General features: G+C 44.2%; 2 protein-coding genes across 2 annotated transcripts; one reads left to right on the top strand and one right to left on the bottom strand.

Moving 5' to 3' along the window:
* Positions 1-3,157: 3,157 nt before the first annotated feature.
* On the top strand, positions 3,158-4,104 carry LOC115520943 (putative olfactory receptor 2B3). Its single transcript, XM_030325769.1, is given in 2 exon segments — positions 3,158-3,917; positions 3,920-4,104. Coding segments are annotated over 2 exon segments (945 nt in total).
* Positions 4,105-10,059: 5,955 nt separating this feature from the next.
* LOC115520944 (olfactory receptor 2A12-like) lies at positions 10,060-10,978 on the bottom strand. Its single transcript, XM_030325770.1, is given in 3 exon segments — positions 10,060-10,529; positions 10,532-10,813; positions 10,816-10,978. Coding segments are annotated over 3 exon segments (915 nt in total).
* Positions 10,979-23,234: the final 12,256 nt, after the last annotated feature.

The raw sequence follows: 23,234 nt of genomic DNA, 5'->3' as shown, positions 1-23,234 counted from the left end.
CAGTTATTGCCCAGTGAACTGCTACTCCACCTAAACTGTTGTGGTTGGCTTTTTGAATCCAAGGAAGGGACAGAGGATTTTAGCTCTATGCCATAACATTTCTTTTCTTGACATTAGCTTCTTGTTCTACCATTTGAGACTTGAAATTCTACTTTCAACCACTGGATCAGATTGTCTTCCTCACCATCTACATGAGAGGCTGTGAAGGAAGAACCCATGAGACCGCCTGGTCCATGGGAAGGTGATCTTGAAATTTCTGGTGGTCACAAGTAAAAGATCTATATACAACTCATTCTTACCTCCTTTCCTTCCATTGTACTTTTCCTGAAGCTGCCTATCATGACTTGGGCACTTAGTCCCGTTGCTGTTGCCTCCTCAGAGACCTTGCAATATCACCTCTTTCTCTCTCTCCTTTGGCTTCCCCCCTCCCCTGTGTATATATCTTTAAAAAACAGCAACACAAATAAAACACTCTTTCCACCTTTTGTCCATCCCAATCTTAGATATCTCTTCATTACTCCACTTTACAGACCAGTTCACTCTTCAAAACCCACTGGTGTCTGATTTTTACTTTCATCACTTCATCAAAATTTCCCACTTTCAAGCCAAGAATAATTTCCACATTATTATATTTTTAAAGTTTTATTCCTCCTGCTCTCTCTGTAGTGTCTGGCACCATAGGCCCTTTTGGAGATGTTAGCTTCCTTGGTTGGTGGAACCAAGTTCCCTGCCTCCCTGATGCTCTTGCTCAAGCCCCAGCTCTTCTACTGCTGATCTCTCTTGTGTTCATGCCCCAGGCTGCAGATTTTGATTCTTTGCTCTTTCTCTAGACTGTCCTGGTTAGTTCTCATCCATTATGTGCCTTGATTACCTCCCCAATTTTTGTCTTCCACTTAGATATCCTTCCTGAGTTTGAAGGCTATCTGACTTATTCTTTGATAGTCAGATCCTCAAGGATGCCTCATGTTCCAAGCTCTATGTCTGTAACAGAGTTAATCATTACCTTCCAGTCATTTCCTGCCTCACGCCATCTCTCCCTCCTCCACCTCCACCCAGGTTTTGTCTTGTAATGGTTCCCAAACCTGAAACCTCAAGCTCATCTTTGTCCCCTCCCTCTTTCTCATCTTATGTACCCCTCAGTTACCAAGTTCTGTTGATTCAATTTCCCACACCTCTCTCTAATATCTCTTCTCTTCTTTATTGCCTATAATGTTATGCTGCTTCTGCCTTTTTCCCATACCCCTCAAATGGTCTTCCTCCAATGCCTTCTTCTAACTTCCACCCAAGTAGTGACATTTCTAAAACCTAAGCCTCAATGAATTACTTTTCTGCTTAAAACTTATCTCCAAATTGTCATGGCCTAAATGATCAACTCCATGCTCCTTATTAAAGTACACAATACCCTTTTCTTTTCCCTCTTGCCCTGTGAAGACCATCCTAGCCTCAGATTTTATGTCTTGTGCTCCATGGTTGTACAAAACTCTCCCTTAGTTATGGTCCTTTACACCTGCAACTCCATCTTCTTGCAAAACTCTTCCTTAGGATCTTTGCTTAGCTAATTTTTGCTCAGCTTTTAAGTTTCACATTATGTGTCCTCTTCTTGGAGAAGTCTAGCTCCCAAAGGCTACCTAGGTGCTTCTTTAAGGAAGCACAGCCTATCCAGGCTCCTGTGACACTCTGTACTTACTCCCATCAGCACTTATCATTTGACTGTCATTTATTGTTTACCTGTCTCCTTCCTGTGCATGCGTTTTGAGGGCAGAGATTTTTATTACTGTATCCCTGGTGCTTAGCACAGAGCTTTGACTGCTAGCCATATTTCCATCATAGTGCTAAGCACATTGGGATGTGGTTTGTGCCTCTACTCTTCTATCTCTCTAACCAGACTGTAAGCTCCTTGAGAATTAGGAATAGAACTTATTTGTCCTTGTCTCTTCAGCTCTTAGAATAGAGCCTGATAGGTAGTAGGTGCTCAATCAGTGTTTGTTGACCATTTGATGAATGATACCATGAGGAAGGGGATATGATGGGAACTAACATTACTGAGCTCCTGCTATGTGCTAATCACAGAGCTAAGCACTTCACACCTATTATGTATTACTTCTCATGACATCTCTTCTGGTAAATTTTATGTAGATTTTACAGAAAAGGAAATGGGGCTCAAGGAGATTAAATTACTTGAGCAGAAGCACAGTTGAAGCATCAAGAACTTGAAGTCTAGTCTTCTGATTCCAAATCCCATGCTCCACTAGAACACACCACCTCCTATGGCATCACAAACAAGGAATCAGCCCTAATTTTTAAGATATAAACTAAATTCATGCAGCCTTTAAGTGGGTCTCCCCTCCTGTCATAAATCTCAGCTGCAAAAAGGAAAGGACTCCAAGGGATATATTACCATTGGGAGGGTATTCCTACCAGGTTGGAGGGATTAAGAGATGCCAAAGCTGCCTTTAAGCAAAAAAAAGATAGCTATTATTCTACCTCTATTATAGTTTTAGGGTGAAGCAGGAAGACCCTTCCCTTCATTTGTGGGTAAGGCCAGGATGAAGCAGAGTGGTGAAAAACTTTGTCTAAAATAAAATTGGATGTGAGGAAGCTTCCAGAGGCCCAAAAGATTCAAGAAACACAGACCTGAGTAAAATTTTTCTAAACATTTTAATGTGTCTGGAGTCATATATCTTTCTCACGTTTCTGACTCACCTCCTCTATACTGTAATGATCAGAAGGTTAAAGCAACAAAGGAAAGGGTTCTGAGTGTTTGTTTTTCAAGGAGAGGGATGGGAGAGCTTCAGATCATTACCCCACTCTATAGCCAGGACTAGGGGAGAAGAGCCCCCAAGCAATGCATTATGTGATTGTAGCTCCTGAAAGACAAGAAAACAGGTGGCCTTGCTGGGGCTGATAGAATAAAATGAGACCCTGGTGGTCTTGAAAAAAGATTTGGGCCTGAGAAACAGAAAATTCCATGAAGGTTTCCCTCCCCTCCCTAAATCTGGCCTCACTCTGACTAGACCTCAGTCTTTGAACTTCTATTAGTCCCAAATAGTATCCAAATAAACACCAGCTGCTAGCAACTGAATGGTCATTGTACCTGAATGTGCATCCTACGCTGGGCCACTAGTCAGTTCATTTCTCTTTCTGCAGCTGAAGGAGAATGCAGAACTTTCCCTGGGACAACCACAGCTCTGTGTCTGAATTCATCCTTCTGGGCTTCTCCAGGGATTCCCAAATTAATACAATCCTCTTCAACATCTTCCTCTTTCTCTACCTCTCTACACTTGTGGGCAATGGACTCATTGTCACCTTGATTCACTTGGACTCCCGCCTCCACACACCCATGTACTTCTTCCTCAGTGTCCTCTCCGTTCTGGACATGAGCTATGTCACCACTACTGTGCCCCAGATGTTGGTGCATCTGATCTGCGAGAAGAAAACTATCTCCTATGTTGGGTGTGTGACCCAGATGTACATCTTTCTGGTGTTGGGCATCACTGAGGGCTGGCTGTTCTCTGTTATGGCCTATGATAGATATGTGGCCATCTGTTATCCACTCAGATACAAGGTTATCATGACCCCATGGCTGTGTGGGGCAATGGCCATCTTTTGTGGACTGTGGGGTATCAGCTGTTCCCTAGTCTACACTGTCTTCACAATGCGCCTGCCCTACTGTGGCCCCAATGAGATCAATCACTTCTTCTGTGAGGTCCCTGCTGTTCTGAAGCTGGCCTGTGCAGACACATCCCTAAACGACCAAGTAGATTTTATCCTGGGCTTCATCCTTCTCCTGGTACCCCTCTCCTTCATTCTGGCCTCTTATGTCCGCATCTTTGCCACAATCTTGAAGATCCGCTCAGCTCAGGGTCGACTCAAGGCCTTCTCCACCTGTGCCTCCCACATCACTGTGGTCACCATGTTTGTGGACCTGCCATGTTTATGTACATGAACCCCGGGGCCAATGCCTCCCCAGAGCGGGACAAGAAACTGGCTCTGTTCTACAATATTATCTCTGCCTTTCTCAATCCCATCATCTATAGCCTTAGAAACAAAGATGTGAAGAGGGCTTTCCTCAAGTTAACAGGTTCAAGCAAGGCCTCTGAGTGAGGTCATTGGAGCACAGAAGGCTACAACCAGACCTGAAACCACATGTTCCACCCTATTCCCTTCCATCACCCTATGGATAGGCATGAATCACTGACTGAGAGTTATGGGAGATAATATGTAAGGCTGGTGCCTGGGTGGGAGCTGTTGATGGTTCCAGCAGGTGAGCTATCCTCAAACATCAAGAGACCCAACTGTAGATAGGGTGCCAAGTCAGGACCTGTGTCTGATTTATGTGTTTCCCAGGGCTCAGCAAAGGGTCTGGCACAAAGTATCATTAACATTTGATGATTGAATGAATGAGTTCATGAAGATTGAGCCTATTAAATCAACTCAGGATGGCCAGGACACAAAGACTAACAGGACCCATATGAGTGACTTTATTTTATCTCAATCAGGAGTACGAACAGATCTAAAGAAACATAGTCTCAAGAGAAAGGAAAAGTGACCTTAGAAACAGGATTCAGGAATTGGTCATTGTCTATCCAGCACTTTCATGGGAGTGTGGGTCCCAGGGTACAGAGCGAGCCCCTGCTGTGGTGAAGAGATATCTTGAGGGTCTCTTGATATACAGATGAAACATCACCCAAACCATACCATACTGGGGCAGAGCTCATACTTCGCAGCAAACCATCACCTTGTAGGATTGTTGTGAGAAGTTAATGTAGGTAAAGTTCTCAAAACAGTGCTTGATGCATTGCATGCTTTACATAAACACTGCCGTTCTTCTTGTCATGCTCTACTTCTTTTTCCTAATACCACCATTACCAAGCAAACTATTGAGATCATTTCAGCTTCAAAAGAGGGGCCATTCTGCTCTCTGGAAAGGGATAGCTAACATTGTAAATGAAGAAGTTGGCATTTGTGTATACCTCATTCTAGTGTGGATTTAGTGAATTTGAGTCTGTCACCAAGAAACCTATGAACTCTGAACTGGCAAAACTGTAGAAAAATTATGACACCTTTTCAAGGTACCAAATGAAGAGGCCCTGATTACAAACAGCCAGAACTCCTCAGATACTTTCACTGATATTCTCACATGATAGAGCTTTTTAAATAAACATTTGTTCAAATCTAAACTGAGTAATAATGTGTTACTAGAGTACTTGATTCAAGAAGATACTGACAGGTATAGCAGGATATAGTGATCAGAGTAGGGCTGACTTCTCTTACCAGTGCCAGACCCCTTCACCCATACCTGTGGCCCCCTAGAGTCCCCAGCACCTTGGAAGAGGCACAGAAAAGTTGCTCCACAGAATCTCAGAAATTGTACTGATCACACAGTGCCTATCATACAAAAAAAAAGGCAGACAATACTTCAGTGCCAAGAAAGGTAAGCAACACTCCAGTGAAGCTGGAATCAGAGGGGTAAGCTCTCATGCAGAGCCCCTAACAACCTTCACAAAATCTCCTCCAAATTTTGCCTTCACTCTTTCTACCACCAGGGAACAAAAGGGGAAAAGAGGCAGGAGTTCCTGGCATTCATTTTATCCTTGTCATGATTCTGAATTCCCACAGTCCATTGAACTATCCCAGCCTTTTCTGTTTCAAATTTGACTTTGAATTTGAAATTCTAAATCGCCTAATGGATACAAGTGATAGGCATTCAATGAAATGATGCCATGGAAAAATATTGTCAGATTCTCACTTTAAACACAAAGGAAATTTAAAACTATTAGGCCTCCTTGTGATTAATATCAGGCCTCTTTAACCTCAGAGTTATTGAACCTTCATTAACTAATAGTCCTCAATAAAACAGTGAAGGCTCCAATGAAAGTGGTACAGATTCAATCCAAACAGATGTCACTGAAGGTGCTTTGAACTCAGCAAAGAAAGTAATAGTAATTGTGGTATTAATGGAAGTTATGGTGATTGTAACTTGAATTTGGAAGGAAAATATTTGGCCTTGCATTTCACAGTTGCTTATAGGACATTTGCTGAACCTGTTTTGGAAAGTAGTAAGGAAGGGGGCTTGAGGAGAGATGCTGGGCATTGGGGGAGAGCAGGCAGATACCACATAGAAGGATTAACAGGACACATCAAGCCCCCAAATCACAGGAGCAAAGGATGAATTGTAGAGATATGAAGGGCATTGGTCAGGCTTTCCGCCTAGATAATAACTGGTACAATGGGAAGAGACGGCTTGATAATGAGGTTCGATTAGGCCAGAGAACAGTGTTGTAGGATTAAGGATTAGAGAGAACTGGGTAGAGTTCCGGAAGAAAGGGGGATACAGGAAATTTAGAGCTCAGGGTGGGAAATATTCCAGGTGATTAGGCAAAAGCCCATCTGAGAGTGTTGCCTCTAGAGAAAATTCTAGGAAACTTAGCAGGAAAGGGAGTAAAAACCACAAAAACCACCCCATTGAGACTCAAGTTAACAGAGAAATTATTGAACAACAGTAATTTCTAACCCCACCCCTAAGTACGTATATGCCTCCTATGAACTGTGCTGGTTTGTAGCCCACAAATTACAGCAGGACAAGGGCCATGACTTCTTCCTGCAGTGCCACGGATTTGGGAATGACAGTTGGCAATCAGCTGGCTCCCATCAATAAACTGTAGGGAAGCAGAGACAGTGGTAAAGCTGGCTTAAAACCTTGCTAGCTTCCTTGATTTCTCTGTTTTACCAACACACCCAAGCCATTAAGTGTTCTTGCTTCTTTCCTTGTCACATCTTTTGGCATCTCCCCATTCACTGCCACCATCCACTATTATCACCTTCACAAGCCATGCCCAGTCTCCCTCACTAAGTGCTCTTCAACCCAAACCCTCATTATGTCTCACAAGCCATTCTTCTGAAAATACTGTGTCCCCACCTTTCCTCCACCCCATCCCTCAGCCTTGATGCTTAAAAATACAGGTTGTTCATCATTGTTAAGATAAAATCTACTATCACCCTGAATTTTGAATGGTCGCAATCTGTCCTAGTAGAGAAACTTAATGAAACCTTATCACACTTTAGCCACAAGACTCATCTCTCCATTACCCTGGCCCCTGACTATCTAGTTGTAGAAGAGCCACTAGGTGGACTTCCCACCTTCTAGAAGGAACTCCAACAGCCAGGAAGACTTCTCCCCCATTATTGAGGCAGCCTGCTTCCCCACAAGGCCAGAAGAACCTCTCATCAGTTAGCAAGTCCTCTCCACCAACCACATAGCTCCTTACTCTCCTTCCCCAGATGGTGGAAGGAATACCTTAATAATCCATGGGGCCCTTCACTTTCTACCTGAATCCCTCTGCCTGGAACCTTGTCATACCAGGTACTGGAGCCTATTGGTGTAGCTGTACCCACCCACCCAAATGCCCTGTTTCACCTCTGAGTAAATGCTTCAGGACCATACTAGCACCCAACTCCACACGTAAGTACTAGAAACGAAACCTCTATCACCTCAGAAGCCAAGAACTCTCTAGTCATTTATTATTCCCAGACTCTGTTCATCTCCCCACTTGCCCAAGTCCCTACTTCTCCCTTTCCCCAGTTCTCCCTCTCTTTGCCATCTTAGTCCCCATATTCAGCAACCACCCCTCCAAGGATCCTCAAACTGGAATTCTCCCTAGGGATCCACACCCTCTGTACCTCTCTAAAAGGGAGTTCTTTGTTCTCACTCTTGGCCTGTGAGTTCTCAGACATGCTCATCCTGATGACCTTTTATCCCATCTCCTTTCTGGTCACCTCAAGCCACACTCACACTGGAGCTCATCATCCCTAAACCTGCACTGCTCCCCAGTAAGAATCCAAGCATTCCCACTGCCACTGAGCAAAAAAGTAAACACTATCTACAGGGCTCATTAGGACTGTCCTCTGCCTACTTCTCAATGTCATCTCTGCCTCTTCTCACTTTATTGTGACTACATGGGCCTTCTTCCAGCTCTGCAGAAAATATAAAGTCTTTCCTGACCTGGGACTTTTGTACCTGGCATCCCTTTGCCTGAAATGCCTTTTTCTTGGCTCTTTGCACGGGTGACTCTTCTCATCCTCAGGTATCAGCTAAACCTTAATTCCTTCCCAAGTAAGGCCCTGGGAAGCAGGCTTTCCTCCTCCATTTTTCTCTATCACAGAATGCTACTTGTTTCCTGAGATAACTACACACCTTCATTTCTCAGTAACTGAGTTTAGTTTCCATTTTGAGCTATCATCTCAGTGGTGGGAGAAATAATACTAATCTTCTTGGGGTTTCCATCCCTCTCTCCCTGACTCCAAGTTCTGGAGAGCTTACAAAGTGGTGAGGTATGCAGTGTGGATAGGAGTGGGGTGAGGTATAGTCCTGGTCTTCTGTGTCTGCACCCATTGAGATAACCTCACTCTTGTGAAGTCCTTTGGTCCTTCAGAGTTACTGTGGCATCTTCTTGGGTTGTTCCAGAAGCATTGTAATTACATGACTGTAAATCTCTCCATATACCTGTCTTGGTTTCCCCAAGGCCTGACACTGCTGGACTATAATGGATGCTCACGAAATACTGGAACTGAATCAACTCATCTCTGAGGCCTCTGAGCCACCAATGAAACCTGAAAGGAAGTTGGATGTTCATGCTAACTCTGAGGCCCTTTGCTAGGATTCTTAGCTTCATATGTCATTTAGATTCCTTGAAAGAATGAGAGTCACTGCTATGTATGTCTAGTTTACAAATGGCAGCAACTTCTATTCTTCTAAAATTTTAGAGACACAGAGGTCTTAGAAACCATTACATATGGGGCACCTGGGTGGTTCAGTCAGTTGAGCGTCCGACTTCAGCTCAGGCCATGATCTCGTGGTTCATGGGTTCAAGCCCTGTGTCAGGCTCTGTGCTAACAGCTCAGAGTCTGAAGCCTGCTTGGGATTCTGTGTCTCCCTCTCTCCCTGCCCCTCCCCTGCTTGTGCTCTGTTTTTCTGTCCTTCTAAAAGAAAGAAGGAAGGAAGGAAGGAAGGAAGGAAGGAAGGAAGGAAGGAAGGAAGGAAGGAAGAAAGAAAGAAAGAGCAAGAAAGAAACCACTACATTTAACATGCTTATTTTATAGATGAGTAAGGTAAGATCCAGAGAAAGAAAGTGAATTGCCCAAAGTCATAAAACATGTTATAAGATTAGGACTAGAACCCAAGTCACTTAATGTCAGGTACTTTGTCCTTCGACAACACAATGAAGAGTATACCACATCAGACCCATGAACCACATTGATTCCATGCACCAAGTCAAGCCTGTGGGCAGCCTTGGTTCCATATACCATTAGCTTAATTTTCAATGTCGGCTACAGATATTCGTTGGTTACATGTACCACTTTGATTGTCTACATCATCTTGGCCTTCTACCGTGTCCATGTACCATGTCACCTACAATTACCATGTTTCATGTTGATTACATGTATTCTATTCATTCCAGTGCCATTGTGTTAGATAATGTTTATCACCCCCGTTATTGCCACTCTCACTATAGAAGAATTATATATCCATACCCATTGCCATATGACATGTTACTTTTCTGTAGGAAGAAGATACTTCCTGTCCTTTTCCTATTGGGCTTGACCATATCATTTGCTTTGGGCCAATAGGATATCAGCAAAGAGATCTGTGTCACTTCTGAGCAGAAACTTTAAGAGTTTTTATGTGCCTTTCTCTCTGTCATAAGAATGGGATATTCCAGATAGAGCCTCCTTTTTCAGATTGAATCCAAGAATCCAATGGCAGAAGGCCACAGTCCACATACAACTGACATGGAAGATGAGCAATAAATGAACTTCTGCTGTTGTAAAGCCACTAAGATTATGCAGCTGTTTGTCATTGCACCACAATGTAGCAAGTTCATCAAGATTGTCATGTTGGGTTCACATACCACATTTGTTCCACTGACCAAGTGCTATATTGGTTCCAATGCACAATGTTGTTTGCATACCTTATAAATGTTGTGCCTTTCTTTAGCATTGGACATTCTACCTCAGGCCTCTCCTGTCTCCCAATTCACCAGGGCACCCTACCCCACCCCATCACTTGAGAAAAGCCCCCTTGATGTCTTTGTTCCTCAGACTGTAGACCACAGGGTTGAGAAAGGCAGGGAAGACATTATAAAAGAGTGAGATCTGCTTGTCTTGCTCAAGGGAATAGCTGGAGTTGGGCCTCATATAGATGTATGTGGCTGGGGCATAGAAGAGTGTGACCACGGTCACATGGGAAGCACAGGTGGAGAAAGCCTTGCAGCGGCCCTGTGTAGACTTGATCTTGATAATGGTCTGGCCAATACGGATGTAGGAGGCCAGAATGAGGGAGAGTGGGGCAACAACCATGAAGACACTGATGACCAGGTCTACCATCTCAATAAGGTGAGTATCCATGCAAGCCAGGCTTCGTACTGAGGGGCCTTCACAGAAGTAGTGGTTGACCACGTTGGGCCCACAGTATGGCAGCCTCATGGTGAGGAAAGTATGGATCAGAGAGAAGAAGAAACCACAGGCCCAGTCCCAGCTGCCAGTCGTATGCACAGGCCCCAGCTGAGGATGACAGTATAATGCAGTGGGTGGCAGATGGCCACATATCGGTCATAAGCCATGACTACGAAGAAAATACACTCAGTTAGGCCCAAGGCACCAAACACATACATCTGCAGCCAACAGCTGGCAAAGGAGATGGTCTGAGAGCGAGCGAGGAGATGCACCAACATCTGGGGCATGTAGTGGTGACACAGCCCATATCTAGCAGGGGAGAGGATGCAGAGGAAGAAGTACATGGGTGTGTGAAGCGTATGTCCAGGCAGATCAGGGCGACGATGAGTCCATTGCCCAGGACTGAGCTCAGGTAAAGGAGAAGGAAGGAAATGAAGAGGATCCTGTTGAACGTGGGATCACCAGAGAAGCCAAGCAGGATAAATTCAGAAACCCAGCTTTGGTTCTGTCCTGGAGGTGTCCACATGGTGGGGCCTATAAGAGAATCCCACTCATTTAAATGTCCACCCAAACTGTGGTAGTCTAGGCAAGAATGTCAGCTCTGGAGGCAGGGATTTTAATTCTGGCCCATTACTCAGCCACGGTCTTGAAACAGGTATTTAAACATCTTTGAGCTTCAATCTCCTCAACTGTATAATGTAGCTAATAATACTCAACTCTTGGTTCTTATGAGGAGTCGAGGCAATATACATGAAGCATCTGACAGAACGCCTTAACAAAATAAAAATGGTAAAGTGCTCATATGCATCTCCCCTGTCTTACTCCCCATACCTTCGGCAGAAAGACTGGTTATCCATGTCTAGCAGCAATCAATTACGCCATGTCGCCCCAGCTCCCAACCTTTAGAAGTGAGTTCTTTCCGCCTTAGAGACCATTTGTCTAGAAAGCTGCTACAAGCCTCTCCTCACTCTGCAAACTTCTTTTGCCAGCTGCAATGTGAGCTTTGTCAATAAGGGCGCCAGAGGGGCACTGTGATGTGCTAACCCTAGGAAAGTACTTTGGTTGGGGCTTCAGTCACTCAGCTTGAGAGCCAGTGGGCTGGTGCGTGGAAGGCCAGTAGTACGCACTTCAAATGACCTCAACGCACCAGCTACAGTCGTACATTCAGCCCACACTCTTTCCCACCCAGTTGTCATTCTGTTGCAAACTCTGGCCCTCTGCCCACCAGCAGCTGAGTGTATTCCTATGGTAGCCACACTATCTTTGAAAAAGTCTGAATTAAACTTTCTTTTTTTTTTTAACTTTTTTTTTTACACTTTATTATTTTGAGAGAGAGAGAGAGAGAGAGCGCGCAGAGAAAGGGCAGAGAGAGAGGGAGAGGGAGAATCCCAAGCAGCCTCCGCGCTTTGAGTGCATAGCTTGATGCGGGGCTAGCTCCCACTAGCCGTGAGCCGATACCAAGAGCCAGATGCTGCGGCGCCTGGGTGGCTCAGTCCGTTAAGCATCTGACTTCAGCTCAGGTCATGATCTCCAGGTTCAGGTTCGTGGGTTCCAGCCCCGCGTCAGGCTCTGTGCTGACAGCTTGAAGCCTGGAACCTGCTTCGGATTCTGTGTCTTCCTCTCTCTCTGCCCCCTCCCCCACTCACACTCTGTCTCTGTCTCTCAAAAAATAAATAATACTAAAAATTTAAAAAAAAAAAAAGAGCAGATGCTCAACCGACTGAGCCACCCAGGTGCCCTTTTTTTTTTTTTTTTTTTTTGACCCGGGTGGGGGTGCCAGGAGAAGGGGGAGGGAGAGAGAGATGTCCTAAATCCTTAGTCACTTCAATGTCTCAATGTGTACTCTCCTTGAGCCATGAGGTAGTACTGCTTTTTTTTTTTTTTCACTTAATACTTCTGGATGTCTTTCATCCTTTTAGTAGTTACTCACCTTTTACCTAGTTAGTAATTCTTTGTATACATTTTCCCTGTTCACATTACTGGGTGCTGTCTCCTGATGACATCCTGACTGGTATAGATGCTAAATCTATGGCAAGTGAGTCTGATAAGAAATAGAATGTTGCAGAGTTAAAAGCTATCTATCCATAAAGAATTTATTAACTACAGAAGTAAAAAGTAGTAGCTATCAGTGGAGAAACTGGACAATATCTTAACCGAATGATTAATTACAATTAACATCACCAATAAGGAACAGGTAGAGAGGCTCCTGGTGGCTCAGTCAGTTAAGTGTCTAACTTCGGCTCAGGTCATGATCTCCAGGTTCATGGGTTCAAGCCCTGTGTCGGGCTCTGGGCTGATAGCTCAGAGCCTGGAGCCTGCTCCAGATTTTGTGTCTCCCTCTGTCTGCCCCTCCCCTGCTCGCACTCTGTCTCTCTCTGTCTCTCAAAAACTGAATACACATTTAAAAAAAATTTTTTTTTAAAGGAACAGGTAGACACATGTGTCTCCATATTTGAAATCCTAACAATATAGCATCTATATATTATTTCAGCCCAAAATGCAAAACCTGAATCTAATCATAAGGAAACATCCAAGAAACTTAAATTGAGGGATATTATGTAAAATAACTAGCTTTTTAATCTTCAAAAATATCTACATCATGAAAGACAAAGAAAGGCTGAGAATCTATAATAGAAGGAAGGATCCTGAAAAAAAAAGCATAACAATTAATGCAAGAAGTAATCCTGGAAGGGAGGAATGTCATAAATAACATTATTGTGACAATTGATAAAATTGGATTAGATCAATGCGTCATGTTAAATTCTCTGAATTTGACAGCTACTGTATAAGAGAGTATTCTTTTATTCTCGGGAACTATTCACTGAAGTATTAAGGGCTAAAGGAACATGATATTTGCAAATTATTCTCAAATAGCTCTCGAGATTATAATAACAGCAATATGACACATTGTTAAAATTAATAAATCTGGATATGGGCCATACAGGATTTCTTTATAGTATCCTTTCAGTTTTTCTGTAAGTTTAAAGTTAGTTCAAAAAAATTTTCAAAATAAAAAATTGGGGGCACCTGGGTAGCTTGGTTGGTTGAGCATCTGACTCTTGTTTTCAGCTCAGGTCATGATCCCAGTGTCGTGAGAACAAACCCTGTGTCATACTCCATGCCAAGTGTGGAGTCTGCTTAAGATTCTCTCTCTCTCTCTCTCCATCTCTCTCTCTCTCTCTCTCTCTCTCTCTCAGAAATAATAAATACATAATACATGAATATTTTTAAAAGAAAAAAGTTAAAAAATTTTAAATGTGAAATAACTTTTCAGACAAACAAACATAAGATTCTTCAGGTAGAAAGACAGTGACAGAAACATGAAGATGCAAAAAAGAATGACAAGTCCTCAAGGAATGGGTAAGTATAATTAATAACGAATGTAAAACAATAATAAAGTCTGGTGGAATTTATTTTGTTAATATTTATTTATTTATTTATTTGAGAGAGAAAGAGAAAGAGGAGAGCACATGTGGGGGAGGGGAGAGAGAGAAGGGGAGAGAGAATCCCAAGCAGGCTCTGAGCTGTCGTGAGCATGGAGCTGGACTAGGGGCCCAATCCCACCACCCGGGCACCCCTGTCACGATCTTTGTCTTTAATTCCTTTTAAATTTCACAATGGGGCGCCCGGGTGGTTTAGTGTGTTGAGCATCCAACTCTTGATTTCTGCTCAGGTCATAATCCCAGGATCGTGGGATTGAGCCCCGGCTCCAGCTTTGTGCTGAGTGGAGCTTGCTGAAGATTTGCGCGCTCTCTCTCTCTCTCTCTCTCTCTCTCTCTGTCTCTCTGCCCCCTCCCCCACTCACACACACACTCTGTCTCTCAAGTTAATTAATTAATAAAATAAAATGATTGTCTTAAAAGAAGATCATGACAACAATAACATAAGAAATGGAGAGGGGCGCCTGGGTGGCGCAGTCGGTTAAGCGTCCGACATCAGCCAGGTCACGATCTCGCGGTCCGTGAGTTCGAGCCCCGCGTCAGGCTCTGGCTGATGGCTCGGAGCCTGGAGCCTGTTTCCGATTCTGTGTCTCCCTCTCTCTCTGCCCCCTCCCCCCGTTCATGCTCTGTCTCTCTCTGTCCCAAAAATAAATAAAAAACGTTGAAAAAAAAAAAATTAAAAAAAAAAAAAAAAAAGAAATGGAGTAAGTAAAGAAATGGGTAAAGAAAGTCAGAGTTCTAAATATTTAACATAATTGGAAAATTGGTAAGAACTAATCATTTGTGTTAGACTTTGATAAGTCAAGATTCATGTTGTGGTATCTATGGAAATCATTAAAAGAATAAATCATGCATTACTAACAACCTAAGTAGTAGAAAATGGACTAATAATTGTTTACTAATCCAAATAATGCTTTTTTGAGAGAGGGAAAAATCAAACAGAAAACAGGTGGGCCAAATACAAAATAAATGGAGGGGCACCTGGCTGCTCAGGTGGTGGAGAAAGTCTTGATCTTGGGGCTGTGGGTTCAAGTTCCATATTGGGTGTGAAGATTACTTAAAAATAGAATCTTTTTTTTTTTTAAAAGGTAAGAAGTGGAAAGAGGGTAAATATGAACTTAAATATTTCGGTAGTTACGTTAAATGCAAAAGGACTACATATTTTAATAAAAGTCATGTTTCAAACTGAGTTTAAAAAAAAAACCCTACGTGTTGCTTACAAGAAATGTACCTTAATCATTTTACAATATTTCAATGATCAAATCAATGAATTGTACACCTTAAACTTACACAATGTTATGTCAATTATATGTCAATAGGCTGGGATGGAGGAGAGAAACACATCTTAATATAAGGACACAGATGCACTAGGAAGAAAGAATGAAAAAAAATATATACCATGCAAATACTAACCAAAAGAAACGTGTAGCTTCGTGAAACATTATCAAAATTGACCATATGCTGCACCATAAATGTAAGCTCCAAAAATCCAAAGGATGGAAGTCATTTCGAGTATATTCTCTGATTACCATAAAATTGGCCAGAAATCAATTTCAAAATAAATATAATAGGAAGCACTGTCTTTCCCCTCCTGAAAATCCTTTAGGGTTCCCCATGCCCCATCACTTTAGACAGAATGCACAGTGCCCTTCCTGAACATCTGCCCCCTTGCAGACTTCTTTAGCCTCAGCACCCAACCCTCTCCCCATGCCATCGCCTTCCATACTAGCATAGGCTCCATACAGGTATGCCCAATTTCCTGTATGTGTCTACCTCCGTCACACTTTCATGCCTTCCTCCAAGGTCTTCAGCATGGAGGAGCACCCCAGCTGCATCCTGCTGCCCAGACACTCTCTGTAGCATATCCAACGTCTATTCCTGCATTAGGACTCAGCTCAGCTCAGAAAGCTTCCCTGACCCGCACCACCATCTCCCACTCCAAAACCTCGATTAGATGCTGCCTCTATTTCTCCCAGGCCCCTATGCTTACCAACGAGTTATCACCCTAGCAATTCTAGGGGGTTCTGATACGCAGTTTGAAGAAATCTTTCTCCCTCTCCTGTTAATTCCCACTAACTGAATTGGAATATCTGTAATAAGTGTGGATATGTGGGAGAATTTGTAAGGTCCCTTTCAATACAATAATATATAATATTTAATTAATAATTTCTGTGTGCTAGGAATTGTTACACTAACTTGTCCTCACAACAAATCACTGAGGTAAGTACAATGACCTCTATTTTACAGAGGAAAAAATAAAGGCACAGAGAGAGTAAATGATTCATCCAGATAACTTGGTTTGTGCAGTGGACCTGGGGTTTGAATGGAGGTGATGTGGCTTCAGAGCCAACTCTTAATTATTAACTTCACCACTTCCAGCAAACAGGCCCTAAGTGGGAAGGGTGAAGAACAAACTTTCCCATCTACACATCGATTTGATCTTGAGGTTTGGCATGAGCCACTATGGAATCGTGGCTGATGAGTACAGCCAGCCACCAGACAGGACCAGATCAAAATCTTCCGAGGGCAAAGGGCTAAAGTTGCAGCCCATGAACTCTTTCCTCATGATAAACCTCCCTCCATCTATGCCATCATGTGGGTATGAGGAGCCATAGGACTGAGTGGGAAGCAGAGGGAATCAATGGGAGGAGGATTTTGGAAAGTATTACCACTCTAGAATTTAGTAAATCTTTGTAGAGAGAAGAAACACTTGGTTTCCATGGGATGGGGGCATCATTTAGTTAAAGTCTTCTAAAAGTCTGTCAGCCCAGCAGACTCTGTCTTAATAGGCAATACCCAAGCCTGGGAGAGCATGGGGTGGGTCCTGGTAATCATGGAAAGCCCTGCCATTCTTGAAGGCTTCTCCCAAGACAACCATCATTGTCCTTTCACAGTTGTGTCTCTCAGCCAGACTTGAAGATCTTTGAGCTCAGGAAATTGTATTCTTCATTGCACTGTTTCTAGCCCCTAGAACATGGCCTGACACAGGAGAACAATGAACAAATATGTATTAAATGAGTAAGTGGAAAGAAAGAAGGGGGTGTAGGAAGAAGGAAGGAATGGAAGAGAAACGAGGTATGAAGTGGTGAGGAAACAACACCAGAAAATGAGGAAATGGTTCTGGGGGTATGTTGGGGGCAGGTACAGAGAGGACCTAGGGGCTAGGTGACCTGGCTACTTCTGACCTCCAGCCCCTACAGATGCCCACATCCTGCCCACAGCCCCAAGCCCAGCGACCATCTCACCCCTCTGGTATCCCCTGAGACAAGTCACAAAGAGGCTGTCCACTTGATCTTGAGGAAAAGAGACTGAACAGGAAGCCCCCTGGGCAGTTGAGTCCAGTGTACCAGGATTCCAGGCAACCCAGTCTCCAGAAAGGCGCTAGGTTTCTGAGAGGCTGGAAGCTGAACCCCCTGCCTTCTCTCCATTGTGCAGCTCACTGCACCGGGCCAGGGCTGAAGGCCTTGCCTGTCTCGTCTTGGAGCACAGACAAAAGGAGCCTTGGCCATCCCAGTCTCCATCAGTGGACCAAGCTGCTGAAGCTTTATAGGTCTGCCTCCTCACCAGGCTTTCCCTAGGAGAAGCGGAGAAGGACCATCCCTCTGCCTCCTGCCTCCACCCTGTCCCTGCTGAGGATGCCAAGATGGTATTCCCTGAATGTTGTTAACAAGAACCCTACAAGGAAGAGGCCTTTGGGAACAGAGCAGCAGCAAACAACACCCAGGTTGGGGAAAGGTAGTGATCTGCCTATTTCTTTTTCTAGCCTTCTGGAGGATATGAACAGCCCAGGGGAGAAGGGATTGCACCCAGTCACCTTGAAGAAATGCCAAGAACTGAAGGCCTCACTCTGATTCCCCTCTTATTTCCAAATCCCTGTTCCCCCAACTTGTCGATTAGACCATGTTTCAGTCATATCTCTGTTGCTTACTGAGCCGCTTTGGGCAAATCACAATCCTCCCCCACCCCCCACCAGTCCAACGCCTTGGACAAGTTACTCAGCCTCTCTGATGATAATTAAGAGTTGACCATGAAGCCCCTACCCTATATCAGGTCTTGCACAGAAGAAGCACTTAATAAAGGTCAATCCCATCCCTATGTCTACTTCCTAACCTCCCCCTTCCTCTAGTCACACCTGGCAGGGAGGTGACACATTCCCTCCTGCGTGGCATCTCTGGAGCTTGCTCTACTGTATGTCCCTGAACTGAGCCTTCCTTGGGGTTAGGAGCACCAGGGTGCTTCAAGTTTTCTTGGGAGGGGCAGGGTGGGGGGGAGCTATGATCCCAAGTCTCCCCCCAACCATCAGCTCTTCCTCAGACTCAGCTACACTCTCAGATACTGGCAAACACTATCTGGAAAGTAAGTGGAGCAGCTCCATAATACATATAAAGAAGTTGAAGTCCAGCAGAGTAAGGAACCTTGCCCAAAAGCTCACATCCTCTAAGTGCAGAACCAGAACTCACAGCAGGATCTATTATGTTCTAGTGCCTATCCTCTTAAACTTGCTATTATTCTGCCTCAGCCTTTTCCTCTGTAAAATCATAATATTTCTTACTATCCCCAACCTTCTGTGATGGCTGGGAGAATTAAATGAGATAATGTGTTGAAAACCTAGGCACAAGTCCTGGCCATGCCTCCATGACTATGAGTTCTCGAACCTGCCTCCTGTCGAGGCCTCCTATTCCCCAGCTATTCGGAATGGGGCAGTTGAGCTTGGAGACCCCCTCCTGTCAGTCCCGGGCTACAGAACCAACTTGAATTTTCAGAAGTGCCATAAGCTGGTTGTTAAACAAGATCATTATTAAGTCAATCTATGTAACAACAATTAAGTAAATTACACTAAAACAAAGGGCAACAGACCTTGAGGTTATAATGCTAACTGAAATAAATCAAAGACAAATACTGTATGCTCTTCCTCATTTGTGGAATCTAAAAACACTGAACTCAGGGGCGCCTGGGTGGCTCAGTTGGTTGAGCGTCCGACTTCAGCTCAGGTCATGATCTCATGATTAGTGAGCTCAAGCCCTGCGTCCGGCTCTGTGCTAATAGCTCAGAGCCAGGAGCCTGCTTCAGATTCTGTCTCCCTCTCTCTCTGCCCCTCCCCCGCTCGTGCTCTGTCTCTCTCTCTCTCTCTCTCCTCTCTCTCTCTCTCTCAAAGTAAATAAACATTAAAAAAAAAATTAAAACACTGACTCAGAACCAAGAATGGTTGCTAGGGCCTGAAGGTTGGGGGGAATGGAGAAATGCTGATCAAGGGTATAAATTTCCAGTTATAAGATGCGTAAGTTCCAGGGATCTAAAGCATAGCCTGTGACTATAGTTAGCCCTACTATATCATATGCTTGAAAGCTGCTATGAGGGTAGATCTGTAATGTTCTCACAGCAACCACAAAATGGTAATTAGGGGAGGATTTGTTAACTAACTTAATTGCAATATACCATTTCACAATATATACCTGTATCAAATCATCACATCTATATACCTTAAACTTACATAATGTTATATGTCAATTATATCTCAATAATTTTGGGGGGGGTGGATCAACTTACAAAATGAAAAAAAAAGGGATGGGGTTGTCTGGGTGGCTCAGCTGATTGAGCATCCGACTTCTGGTTTTGGCTCAGGGTCGTGATCTCACAGTTTGTGAGTTTGAGCCCTGTGTCAGGCTCAGAGGACTGCCCTGGGAGTCTTCCCCTGTACCCAACCACATCCCCCCACTTCCTCCATCCCAGCCCGATGGCTGAAAGATTCAGGGGAATCGAGAGTTTGGGCCCAGAACTCAGGACAATAAAAATGTACCTCGTCAATTCTCTTCCTCAGAACCATGACACAAAAGGTACGTGCCCCTTGCCCTGAGCCAAGGCCCTGACTCTCCTTGTCCTTGTCATGTACCCTCACTTCAGCTGTGAATAGGTATCCATGTGAGGGCCTATCTCCCCATTGGATGGATGGGGAAACTGAGGCCCAGGGAGGTGTAGTAACTTGCCCAAGGTCAGAAGCAATCTAGGATTATAGACAGGATGAAACTCAGGCCACCCTGATATTTCAAATGAAGAATTAAAGACTGCCAAGCATGGTCCTACCCTCCATGTCCCAGAAAATGAAATGTGGCCCAGAAACGCTGAGGGATTTGGCCAAGACCAAGCAGTTAGACAATGGGGCAGCCGCATGGAAACCCTCCTGGGCTGGGTCTGTGTCCATAGTATCACATGCTTCAGCACTCCAGTCCAAATTAAGGTCTATACCTGACCTCTAACTGAAATCCTGTCTACTGCCCTGAGAGCTGATTGTGGCCACCAGTGGGGGTGGGACCAACTGGGGGTTGACACGAGAGGGAAGGCTGTAGTCTGGATGCTTGATTCTGGACCCAGGGCCCACAGGCCTCAAGGAGCAGGGGGTGGGCTCTGGAGAAGGGCAAGGCAGGGCATGCAGTGCTAACCCATGGGCTGTCTAATTGGCTCCAGGTGGAGAAGACCTCTGGGAGGGGCCCTGTGGGAATTGGCTCTCATTGCTAAGACAGGTGCTCCAGAAAAGTTTTCTGGTTTGTGTCTAGGGAAGGAACTGAAGGGATAGCAGGAGGTGTGATGATTCTAATGATCAAGATTATCTTAATGGTGCTTTGGGACAGGCTCACAGCACTTTACAGTTTACTGAGCACTTTCACATGTATTTTTTTCACCAGGTCTCCTAGCAATCCTGTGAGGGAGGAGTTATGGTCCCCTTTTTACAGATGATGACAACAATGGTGATAGACACTTGCTGAGCACTTGTCATGGGCCAGGTCCTGAGGGAGTCTTTGATAGTGTTTTGGTCACTTCACTGCTGAGTCAGATTTGGCCTTCAAGGTCAGCATGTCCAGCTCCCACTCCTCTTTTACAGCCAGGAAAATTAAGCCCAGAAAGGAAATTCAGAGGCCTATATGACTAAGCGGAGGAGACTAGAACCCAGACGTCCTGCCTCTGGCCATGGGCCCATTCCATTGTTCTTTGGGTAGTTGAAGAATGAGCTGTCCATCTGATCAGCAATAATGAGTCACCACAGGGACCCAACCATGCATCCCTTCAGCATCTTGAATCCTGGGGTGTTTGTATCCCCCAAGGCTATAAATCTTGTGTGAGCCAATGAAAGGATACACAGACACACAGACAAGCAAAAGGGATAGCAATAACAGTAATAACAAACATAATAATGATGATGGTAATGATAGTATAACAGCAAAGCCTTGTTAGGTGGTTGTTTCCTGTGTGCCTGGTATTCTTCTAAATGCTTTCCTTATAATACACTCTTAATAGTCAAAACATCCCTGTGAAATAGATAGTGTTATCGTCATGATTTTGCAGATGAGGAAACTGAGTCACAGAGATTTAGTAATATGAGAAATGTCCTACAGCCACGAACTGAAAGTCTAGGTGTTAACAAGTGGTAGGATGTTAATAGTTTAACAACCAACTCTTTAGCGAGAAGGGAGGAAAAAGATACTTCAAGCCTGATTTGCAGCCAGACTGGCCTTGGTGAGTCAAAGTCCAAGTTGCTAAGCCCAGGCATATCCTCCATCCCTGCCACCATGGCCATTTTGTTCATGAGCCCATTGGGCAATGCTAGTGGTGGTTGGGGAAAGAGGCTGACAGGTATCCACATTCCATCCACTGTACTATTGAAATCCACTTCTGCTGAAGGCACCCTTTGGTGAGCATTCACACAGGACACAAATATCATCATATTCTGTGTTACTTGAAAGAGGACTATCTTTAAAACTTCCCCAACTGTCTTCCAAGTCCCTGGCCACCTAGCCAACCCACTGGTTACAGTCCATTAATTAATAAGATTCTTACCTCTGGCTGTTTTCCCTTCCAGATGAAACGAACAATGAAGTGCCTTGTTGATGTTCTGCCCCTAGGAGTATTTCTTTCCACCACAGGCCTTCAGGGATGCCCAGAAAAGAGCTAGAGTAGTACAGCTGTCCACTTTCAGGTGGTGTCTGTGTACATGCAGACCCATCTGTAAACTGGGCTTGGCTGTTCTCTTCCTTATCAATTAATCACAGGGAACCTCCGTGAGACCATAGGCATTTGGGCCACTTCCTAGTGCAAACTGCTTGCACCTTCAGGGGCTGCTAGAGTCCAACTGCATACATTTCACTTCTGTTTGGTGATGTATTGTTACTGTACATGACAACTTTTAACTGGTAAGTCAGACAACATCAAGTTTATAATGGGAATTTAGGCCACATGGTGATTTGGTGACTCATGATCAAGTGTTCAGTTTCTACTAGGGCCCAACAGCAAGTCAAAAGCTGCGTCTCAAAAGGAGAGTAGTTATCTTCAGAGGATAGCAAGGCTTTGCTCCAAAATCCTACGGGTCTGTGTTGTGATTCACCTTTCATGGCCTAAGGCTCCAAACAACATCTCTATCTGCTACTGACCCTTCGGGCACCATTAGATCTGCTGAACCATATGGTTCAAATGGCAGAGCAGCTTGCATGGCAGCCTGGACCTGCTGCAGAACCTCATCTTGTCCTGGGCTTCACTCAAAACTATAGGCTTTTTAATCCCCGTCACCTACTTAACCCATTCTCAGATTATCTTCTATGCCCTTACCACTGTTCCCCCAAGACAGTCATCGAGTCAGGCAGTTCAGACAAAACTTCAAGGACAGAATCTCTGTCACTCTGTTTCAAAGAGTGGAAAGAGGGAGACTTACCCAATTCATTTTATGAAGCGAATTTACTCTTGACAGCAAAACTAAATGCCGGCAACGCAAGAAGAGAAAATCATTGACTAACCCCACAAATGAACATAAGCACAAAAATCATAAATATAGAAGTCTGAAGTCCCTCTTCCTTCATTCTAAAAACAACAAAACTGTGAAAATGAATTCCTTTCATGACTTATTTAGAGGCAAAACCTGGGAAGAGACTGATCTGACCTAGCCTGAGTGATCATAGGGTGATTATAGGGTGCTGCCCCCACCCACCTGTGTTCTGTAAGTTATTATTTAGAGGAGCCTGAGAGACACGACAACTCAAAGTGTGTGATATCTTGAATGATCTTGGGAAAGAAAAGGGTCATTGGAGGGGGAAAGAACCCTAAGGAAATCTAAATAAAGTATGGACTTCAGTTAATAGTAATGTATTGGTGCTGGTTCGTAATTGCAACAACGTACCATAACTACTGAAAGATGCTGGCGACCAGGGGAACAGGGTGTGGGGTATGTGAGAACTCTATACTATCTTGCGAATCAGATTTGTTCAAACAAAACAAAAACATAAACAAACCAAAAAACCTCTTCTGACTCTTCATCCTGTCATCCTGCACGTACCTACTCATTTTCTGCTATCCTTTACT

Source organism: Lynx canadensis, chromosome C1 (assembly GCF_007474595.2).
Source record: "Lynx canadensis isolate LIC74 chromosome C1, mLynCan4.pri.v2, whole genome shotgun sequence".
NCBI classification, from domain to species: Eukaryota; Metazoa; Chordata; class Mammalia; order Carnivora; family Felidae; genus Lynx; species Lynx canadensis.
The sequence above is the reverse complement of the archived record's forward strand: the minus strand, read 5'-3'. Positions and strand labels throughout refer to the sequence as shown.